At 69.4% G+C, this 8,581-nt stretch overlaps 1 protein-coding gene across 1 annotated transcript in view; it reads right to left on the bottom strand.

Moving 5' to 3' along the window:
* Nucleotides 1–8,581, bottom strand: part of SMTN (smoothelin) — a 15,987-nt gene that overhangs the window by 1,981 nt on the left and 5,425 nt on the right. The window contains exons 8-18 of the mRNA XM_026042902.1: nucleotides 8,458–8,580; nucleotides 7,391–7,485; nucleotides 4,637–4,795; nucleotides 4,146–4,221; nucleotides 3,642–3,806; nucleotides 2,658–2,720; nucleotides 2,508–2,571; nucleotides 2,083–2,253; nucleotides 1,888–2,011; nucleotides 1,657–1,808; nucleotides 196–264 (exon numbers count right to left, since the gene is read on the bottom strand). Of these exons, the coding sequence (XP_025898687.1) occupies nucleotides 196–264; nucleotides 1,657–1,808; nucleotides 1,888–2,011; nucleotides 2,083–2,253; nucleotides 2,508–2,571; nucleotides 2,658–2,720; nucleotides 3,642–3,806; nucleotides 4,146–4,221; nucleotides 4,637–4,795; nucleotides 7,391–7,485; nucleotides 8,458–8,580 (1,261 nt within the window). The remainder of the gene's footprint in view (nucleotides 1–195; nucleotides 265–1,656; nucleotides 1,809–1,887; nucleotides 2,012–2,082; nucleotides 2,254–2,507; nucleotides 2,572–2,657; nucleotides 2,721–3,641; nucleotides 3,807–4,145; nucleotides 4,222–4,636; nucleotides 4,796–7,390; nucleotides 7,486–8,457; nucleotide 8,581) is intronic.

The raw sequence follows: 8,581 nt of genomic DNA, 5'->3' as shown, positions 1-8,581 counted from the left end.
TGGCCGCCCCCAGCCCCTCCTGCCAGCGCGCGGCCAAGCTGCGGGGTGCGGGCGGGCGGGCTCGTGGGCAGCAGTTCGACAGGAAGGTTCTCACCATCGCTCCCAGGGGTGCAAATAGGCTACGACTTTTTGGTTTTTACCAGCCCCTTCTGGACCAGGCAGCGATAGAATTCCTGAATGTATGTGTACACACACTTCCAATCCGGCTCGCGCATCCGGATCATGTCCTCCACGTCCAGCAACTGCGGACAATCTGCGTGCTTCCTGGGGGCAGGGGAGAGAGGGGGAAGCCAGTGACCGCAGCCCAGTCGGGGAGGGAGGGGGAAGAGAGAAAACAAGAGACACGTAGTCAGTGCACGTTCCCCGGGCCAGACGCTGCTCTGCTCCCGCATGCGGCGGGCGTGCGCGGTGCAGCGGGACGGGACGGGACAGGCACCGCCGCGCTCCAAGGCCATTCAGCGAGACCGGGGAGGGGGCTCTCAAGCACAGGCGCGGGAGGGCAGGGCGCGCGTGAGCAGCGTGGACAGGCGTGAGGTCCAGGGGGAAGGACAGAACGAGACAGGGGGGGAGTGACGTGTTCCGGCGCGCCGGGTGCTCGAGGAGCAGATTCCAGAGCGGAGCGGTACTCTATACAGCCAGTATAGAGACCGGGCCGGCAGGGCAGGGCACGAGCTGACCCTCCTGCCCAGCTCCGCTTGGAATTGCACGGCACAGCCCTGGTGCAGGAAGCTCGGGAGAAGGCGCTCACAAGAGCTGGAGGAGGAGGAAGGATGAGAGGCCACCTGGCTTCCAGGTTGGAGGGATCGATGGCTCTCTCAGTCCACGCACCGGTCCCAATTAAGGCAAAACGTAAATTAACAGGATCGCTGAGACCCAGGCACACGGCCGCCCGTTCCCGCTTGCTCCACTGAACAACCCCAGCACCAAGGGAGCTGGCGGGAGCTCCCAGCTCGCGCCACCACTCTGGGCACCAGCCCGCGGCCACGCRTGAGCACAGGGGCTCCTCGGAAAGCCACCCGGCCCTGCTCAGAGGCAGCAGCCAGCCGGGTGCTGGAGGAAGGAGGAGTGGGAGGGAGGAGAGACAGAAGGAAGGAGAGAGGGCCCGGCCTCCAGCCCTCCAGCTGGACGCGCTCCCGTCTCTCAGCACCCAGGAAAACCAGAAGCAAAAGGGGAAGGGAAAAGTCTCGAGAAGCTGCGACGGTGTCTGAGCCCTTCCRACCGTGACGGAGGCGCCCTGCACGTAGGCCCCCGGCCCTCCATCCGTCCCCCAGCTCTGTCGGGGCTGTGATCCCAAGCTCAATGCACTTAGCTATGGGGTGGGCGGCCCTGCACGCAGGAGGCTGCCCTCACGTTGGGTCTCCAGGGATGCCCGACCCAGGCCCAATGCCGCGGCGCCAGGATGGGCTGTGTCGGCCTCTTGGGGCTCGGCACAAAGAGGCTGCGCTCCCCGCGGCGTCAGCCTGACCCCAACCTCGTCGCACAGCGCGGCGAGGAGGCAGACAGGCCGCCGAGCCTGGGGCAGCGCCGGCGCTGCGCAGGGCTGCGGCTCCCGCCCGTGCCCGGCACCTCCTCGCCCAAGCAGCAAGAGGAAGAGCTGCCCGGGCAAGGGGGGAGGAAGGCTCACGGCCCGTCGGGTGCCGCGGAGGAGCTACGTACTCTGCAGAGGAGAAGGCCACCTCGAAGTTGTGGCGGCGGTTCTGGGGCGTGAGCTGGCTGTAGTCAAATGCCTCAGGGAAGAAGTTGTGCACCAAGGCACAGAAGGCCATGCCATCGCTCCAGCTGGACGAGAAGTTCTGGATGTCCACGTGCTGTGGGGCACGAGAGTTACGYGGAGGGAGAGAGACCGGCCCGGGCTGGCCAGCGATGGGGAGAAGGGGCAGCACTGACCTCATAGCCCCGGGTCTTGGCTCTGCACCAGTCCAGCAACATCTGCTTGATGCTGTTGGCGTTGGGGACGCCGAAGCTGGAGGAGCGCTGCACAGCGGTGCGCGACACGGCYGGGTTTGCAGGGCTGTGGGGAGGGAGCACGAGTGTCACTGCACGGCGCCGAGTCCCACGGCACGCGGTGCGGCCGCTCCTCACCTCCCACCCTCCTTCTGCAGCTTCTCCACCATGGCCTTGCGAGCCTGCGAGGTGGATGTCTTGGGCAGGCTCTGAGCCTTCAGCAGCTCCTTCTTCTTCTCAGCCTGGCGCCGCTCCAGCGCGGCCAGGCTGCTCTGTCTTGAGGTGCTCTCGTCCTCACGGTCGAAGATGCTGCAAGGGACACAGGCAAAGCCTCAGTGCTGATGGGGACAYGGCCCGGACAGGCGAGCCTGGACCCCTCAGCTCCTTCTCATCCCCAGCCCAGCGGCTCTGAGCTGCATCGCCGGCTCCTCCAGCGGCCCCACGTTGTGCGGGGACCCTTGGTGACAGCCCTGCGTGGAGCACCACGGGCTGGGCACGGGGATGGCCAGAATCCCTTTCTCCAGCGGTCCCTGTGGGCCGGGAGCTGGGGCTCAGCCACTCACCTGCCCGTCTTCTTGGAAGAGGAGCTGTAGGACGATTTGGTTTGAACAAACGTGCTGCTGCCATCTGCAGAGACAGCGAGAGGGAGAGCGGCGTCACGCGGGGGCACGGCGGCACCGACGCCGCGGGGACGGGGCAGCACAGGCTCTTACTGTCTTGTCTCTTCACGTAACTCGACTCCATGGTTGTCGTACGGGAGGTCTTGCTGCCGTCATCTGCGGGGAGAAGGCAAAGGGGGGTYGGTTAGGGCTGGGCGCTCAGATGTGCCCAGGCATCCACATGGGGAGGGAGGAAGGGAGGGATGGAGGRAGGGATGGAGGGATGGGCACAGCTGTGTCCCGGGCAGGTACAGGGCAGACACGGAGGCAGGAGGCAGCCCAGGCAGCAGAGCAGAGCAGAGAGGCCAGCGGGAAGCAGCGGAGGGGCAGAAGGGCCAGGGCTGCCCTCGGCTGCAGACGGCACCTCMCAGCTCGAGCCAGCCAGCACCTGCAAGGGCTTGGAGACCAGAAGGGGCAGGTGACTGGAGAGTGTCCCGAGGAGCACACAAGGCCTGTGCCCACACTGAGGTGGGTACAGATGAGGTGGGAAGGGTCAGCGCCCTGATGAGCTGTGACAGCTCCAAGGAGACCCTGCTCCTTCCTGACGCAGAGGGACGGCCCTGAACCAGGATCCTGCTATCTCTGGGTTGCCTCTGAAGGTGTAGCTGCACCCACACCACTACCTCCCTCCACAGGGAGGGCAGGGCAAGGGCCTTGGGCCTTTGGGTCGGACTGATGTTGGCAATACCCGGGCTCCCTGAAGACACTGCAGCCAGGGCCTGGGTGAGGGGAAAGCAGCAGCAGAAGCAGGGCAGAGCCTTGGCAGGAGAGCGGGGGACGGGGAGCACATGGAGAGGAGCTGGGGAGCTCCCAGGGGGACAGGGAGCACATGGAGAGGAGCTGGGGAGCTCCCGGGGGGACGGGGAGCGCGTGGAGAGGAGCTGGGGAGCTCCCGGGGGACGGGGAGCGCGTGGAGAGGAGCTGGGGAGCTCCCGGGGGGACGGGGAGCACGTGGAGAGGAGCTGGGGAGCTCCCGGGGGGACGGGGAGCACGTGGAGAGGAGCCGCCAGCCCCGCGCTCTGCCAGCCCTGCCCTTACTGGAGTGCATCAGGCGCTCGGTTTTGGTGAGGGTGCTGCGGGCCGAGCCGTCGGCCGACTGGCTGCTCCGCGTCGTGGTGCTCTCGGTGCTGTGGCCGGCCCGCGCAGCCGCCGCCTGGCTCTTGAGCTCCTGCATCTGCTGGTTCCGCTCCTTCTCCCGCTGCTCTGCAGAGAGAGGCGCCCGGCRGCGTCGGCCACGACACGCAGGCGACGGACACTTCGCAGCCCTCCTGGAGGGCCCTACGCGCTGGCACCAGGCCAGGCCACGGGACGGAGGGTGCCCGCAGAGCCAGGGCTGTAGCACCAGACACAAACAGTCCCCTTCTCGTCCTCACCAGCATGCACCTGCCCAGGTCCCCGTCAAGCCCCCTGTGCAACACTGCTGCAACCGGCAGCTGTGTCGCCGACATCCTCCGGAGCAAGCAGGCCCTGCTGCGCCGCCCGGGGCGGCCTCCGACCCTCCCTGCGGCCCTCGTGCCACCCCGCAGCAGCAGCGGCCGCTACCTCGCTTGCGCTGCCGCAGATCCCGCAGCGCAGTCCGGATCAGCCGCCGCTCCTCGAAGTCCATCGTCTGATCCAGCTGTGGAGGAGATGGAAGTTAATGTCTCCCCCGCTCACCCAGCTTTGCTGTGGGCCCCAACACAGAATCCCAGAAGCGTTGAGCTTGGCGGGGACCCCTAAAAATCACCCAGTACAGCCCCTGCTCCAGCAGGGACACCCAGAGCACTGGGCACCCGGGTGCATCCAGATGTGATGGGAAGATCCCCGGAGAAGGAGCCTCCGCAGCCTCCCAGGGCAGCCTGGGCCAGGGCTCGGGCAGCCTCACAGTGCAGAAGTTCTTCCTCGTGYGCACATGGAGCTGCCTGGGTTTCGACTTGTCCCCATTGCCCCTCGTCCTGTYACTGGCCACTGCTGACAAGAGCTTGGCCCCATCACCCTCCCCGTTGGGGCCCAGCCTGCTCCCCGTCCCGCTGCACCGCTCCGCAAGGAGGTACCATCTTATCCAGAACATCCTCGTCCTCGATCCTGCTCAGCTCCTCGGCACTCAGCTTGCTCCTCTTCTCCGGCTCCCTCGCTTGTGCTTTCTCGGTGCCGTTGGGAAGCTCCCGCTCCCGCCTCGGCGCGGGGGGCTGCTCCACCACCTCCGGCTCCATCTGCAGCGACAGCAGCGCACGGCTGAGCACCGCGCAGCTCAGCGCATGCGTCCGGGTGCCTCTTGCTGCCACCCGGGCAGGCAGACCCGCTGCGCGAGAGGAAAGCCGCAGGCAGCAGCAGCCTCGAGGCGCCCCACAGCCCCCGGCAGCCCCTCTGCTCCCCACAGCGAGGCCGCAGGTGCCCAGGCAGTCCAAGCTGGGCCATGCTGTGCCCGCCTCCCTGCAGCGGGCAAGACCTGTGTGCACCATTAGCAGCAGCAAGGGATTTGAGGGGGAATTAAGGGGCTTAGCAAGAAGAGGAGCTTGTGCAGAAGATCAGGAAGCCTTCCTGTCGTCTCCGCTCTGAAACTAGGCCAGCTCAGCGCCTGCGGCCGCAGCCAGGGCGCCAAGTCCCTTTCAGCGCGACCCACAAGCAATGCGCCCCAGGCAGCCAGCCAGGCCCGGAATAGGACAACAAAGGGCCGGGATGGGCCAAGCAGCCCCTCGCACGGCTGCCTCCGCGCTCCAAGCAGCCCCTCCACACAGCTGGCTCCGCGCTCCAAGCCTCCGCACGGCTGCCTCCGTGCTCCGGGCTGCCAAGCGCGTGGGCAGCGCCCCACGGGGCAGCGCCACAGAGCATGGAGCCAGGTGCCACAAGGAGGACGCAGCAAGGCAGCATCGCCCGTCCCATGGAGCTGCCCCAYGGAGCCGCCCCACGGAGGGCAGACAGTGCCACACGGTGCCACCCCAGCCGCACGGCAGCGATGCGGGGCAGCCGGGCCGCCCCGGCGCCGCTCCTGCCATCATCCCCCCGCAGCAGACACACACGCAGCTCGTCCCTGTGACAGCAGCGCTGCCTGTCCCCAGCTGCCGCCGGCGGCCCCAGGCTGCTCCCTGGGCCTCCTCGCTGTCCCGGGGGGCTCGGCCGCTCCGGGGGCTCCCCGGCGGGAGCGGGCGCAGCCGGTGGGGACGGGCAGGGCCAGCGCGTGGTGCCCGGTGCCAGGCAGGCCCTGCCGCGCTGCGCCGCCCGCCTGCACTCACACAGCTGCTGTTCCGGGACAGGGTGCAGGAGAAGGTGGGTGGGTGGGCGACGAGGCCGCCGGGCTCCTCGGTGCCCTCGGAACTCGCCCATGGGTCTTGCGCCTCCAGGGAGAGGGTGCTGAGGTGGTCGTCCTCACGCTGGGATAGCGACCCAGGCGGGCGGGTGGGCGCGCGGCGCTTCATGCTCCCCGCGCCGCCCGCGCCGTCCCCGCGAGCCGCGCGCGGCTCCTGCGCCAGCACCCGCAGCTCCAGCCCCAGTGCCCGCAGCGCGGCCGGGCCCCGCATGGCGCCCGCGGCCCCCGGCTCCACCTGTCCCGGCCCTTTATAGGGGCGCCCAGGGCACCACCCCGGCGCGGGAGGCTGGACACGGCTCGCCTGCGCCGCGTTGTTCTTATCGCGTTGCTCTTATCGCCGCGGGAGGCCCCGCGGGCCGGCAGAGGGGCGGCCCCGGCCGTGTGGGGCGCAYGGAGGGAGGCCTGGGGCCGCTGCGGGCGGGCAGTGCAGCAGGGCCCTGCTGCAGCCCCGCGAGCGCCCGGGCCGGCCCCAGCCCCAGTCCTGTGCCCCCCAGCCCTGGTAAAACACAGACCCTGCCTTACCCATCACTGCGGCCCCGGGGACACTGGGGGCACCTGGCCCGGTGTGTGGGGGCATGGGGGCACCCAGCTGCCCCGCGTGTCCGCAGGTGGAGTCCCAGCCCCAGGTGGGTGGCGCACGGAGGCGGCCTCGTCCCAGCGCCCACGCGCCCCTGTGGGCAGCGCCCCGGCCCCTGCACAGCGGGACAGACCCCTACCTGGCGGGACAGACCCCTACCTGGCGGGGCTGCAGGCACCTCCTCCTGCTCCTCCTGCTCCTGCTCCCTGCCCGCTCGGCTGCGTGTCCCGGGCCCCCGACCCGCACGCGGCCGCAGCGCTAATGCCTTAATGCGGGTGACGGCCGCAGGGGCCGGGCCTGCCTGAGCGCATTAGCGCCCGCACACCCTGGGCCGCGCTCGGCCCTTCCCCCGCGCCGGGCACTGCGGCTGCCCCGGCCCACGCGAGCCCGGCCCTGCAGGGTCCACGAGCGGCGCCTGCCCGGCGCGGCGCCCGCCCGCGCTCRCACTGCCCTACATGGCCAAGTGCAGCCGCCCGCCAGCGCCGCGCTCCTGCCCRGCTCCTCTCCCACACACGGAACACAGGGGTTTTCTTCCAGTTGCAGCCATGAATCCTCAGTCCCGCTAGGCAGGCACCTGCCTGCCCATGTCAGGAAAGGGAAAGCCGGGATGCTCCAGTGCCGGAGGCCTGGAAGGGGCTGTCCCATGGGCGAGCACCCCATCTTTGCATCCCAGATCCATCCCTGGGAGGGGAAGCGCAGGGACGGAGGGTAACAGGCTTCCCTGAGCCCCCAGGAYGTCCACAGGCAGAGCAGGAGGAGGGAAGGAGCCACATGAGGCTCCCCCTCCATCCACGGGCACAGCTCGGACCCCGCAACACTCCAGGGATGTGGGTCCCCTGCGGAGCCGCGGGGAGAAATCCCCTCGGTTCCCGGGAGCTGGGGAGCTCGTGTCCTTGGTGGGCACCAAGTGCCAGGCGCTCTCACCTTGGTGACATAGGTGCAGCTGCTGCTGGCGGTGCCGGCGGCGCTGGGCACGGTGGTGATGCGGATGGGAGCGCTCCTCAGCCCCAGGGTGAGTTCTGCGGCGGGAGGACGCAGCGATTGGGGGCGGCCGCGGGGCTGCCCGAGCGCCAGGCGCATCCTGCCCGCCCCGGCTCGCGCACGGACACAGCCCCAGCCGCCGCGGCCGCTTTATGGGGGCGGCTCTGCCCCCCGCCGGCACCCCCAGCCCTCCCTCTGCCACACAAGGGCACGTCCAGAGCCGTCCCGCGGGAGCCAAGACCTCCCGGGAGCAGCGCGGCCCCGCGGGAGGGCAGCGCCGCGGGGGGCCAATCGAGGCATCGCGATGCCATGAGGTGCCAGCGCGAGCAGCCAGAGTCGGGACGCACGCGCTGCCCAACAGCAGAGCCGGCGCGGGACAGGATGGGACAGCGCGGGACAGGACGGGACAGCGCGGGACAAGACAAGATGGGCTTCACGGGGAAGGCAAGTCTGTGGGGACGGGGCTCCGCGTGGGATGGGGACAATGTTTGGGGCTGGTGGCTTCGTGCTGGGCACACAGGTGCCCTGGGCCGGCTCATGGGCTCTGCCAGGCAGGAACCCACYCAGTGCCTGCACCCACGTTCAGCCTTCAGGCCACCCATGTCCAGCTCCCATGTGTGCCCACCTCCCCACTGCTCCTATATGTCCCATGGGTGCCCACCTCCCTGCTGCTGCCTACGTGTCCCATGGCTATCCACCTCCTCGCTGCTCCTATATGTCCCATGGGTACCCACCTCGCTGTGGCTGCTAAGTGTCCCCTTGGTGCCCATCTCCTCACTGCTCCTATACGTCCCAGGGGTGCCCACCTCCCACTGCCACCCTCTACCTGCTTTGACACCTACTTGTCCTGCTGGTGCCCAGCACCCTGTTGGTTCCCCCCAGCCGCTGGCCCCGAGCACCACCTGGCACGGGTGACGGCCACCCCACAAGCACCCGACCGCGCGCCGCCGCTGAGGGCCACCTGCACGGGGACGTCCCCTGGCGCCCCCCGTCCCCAGACCCGTGCCCACCTGCCCGCTGGCTGCCGGGGGCCCCCACGACGCGGGTGCTGAGGGGCTGCACGCGCCCGTCCTTGATCTCGATGGTGAAGCAGGTCTTCATGGCGTCGGCGGCGGCGGGGCGGGCGCCGGCGGG

The sequence above is a fragment of the Nothoprocta perdicaria genome, unplaced genomic scaffold (genome assembly GCF_003342845.1).
Source record: "Nothoprocta perdicaria isolate Ctin4 unplaced genomic scaffold, notPer1 scaffold_317, whole genome shotgun sequence".
NCBI lineage: Eukaryota > Metazoa > Chordata > Aves > Tinamiformes > Tinamidae > Nothoprocta > Nothoprocta perdicaria.
Note: the sequence above shows the minus strand (reverse complement) of the source record. Positions and strands in the feature narration are given on the sequence as shown.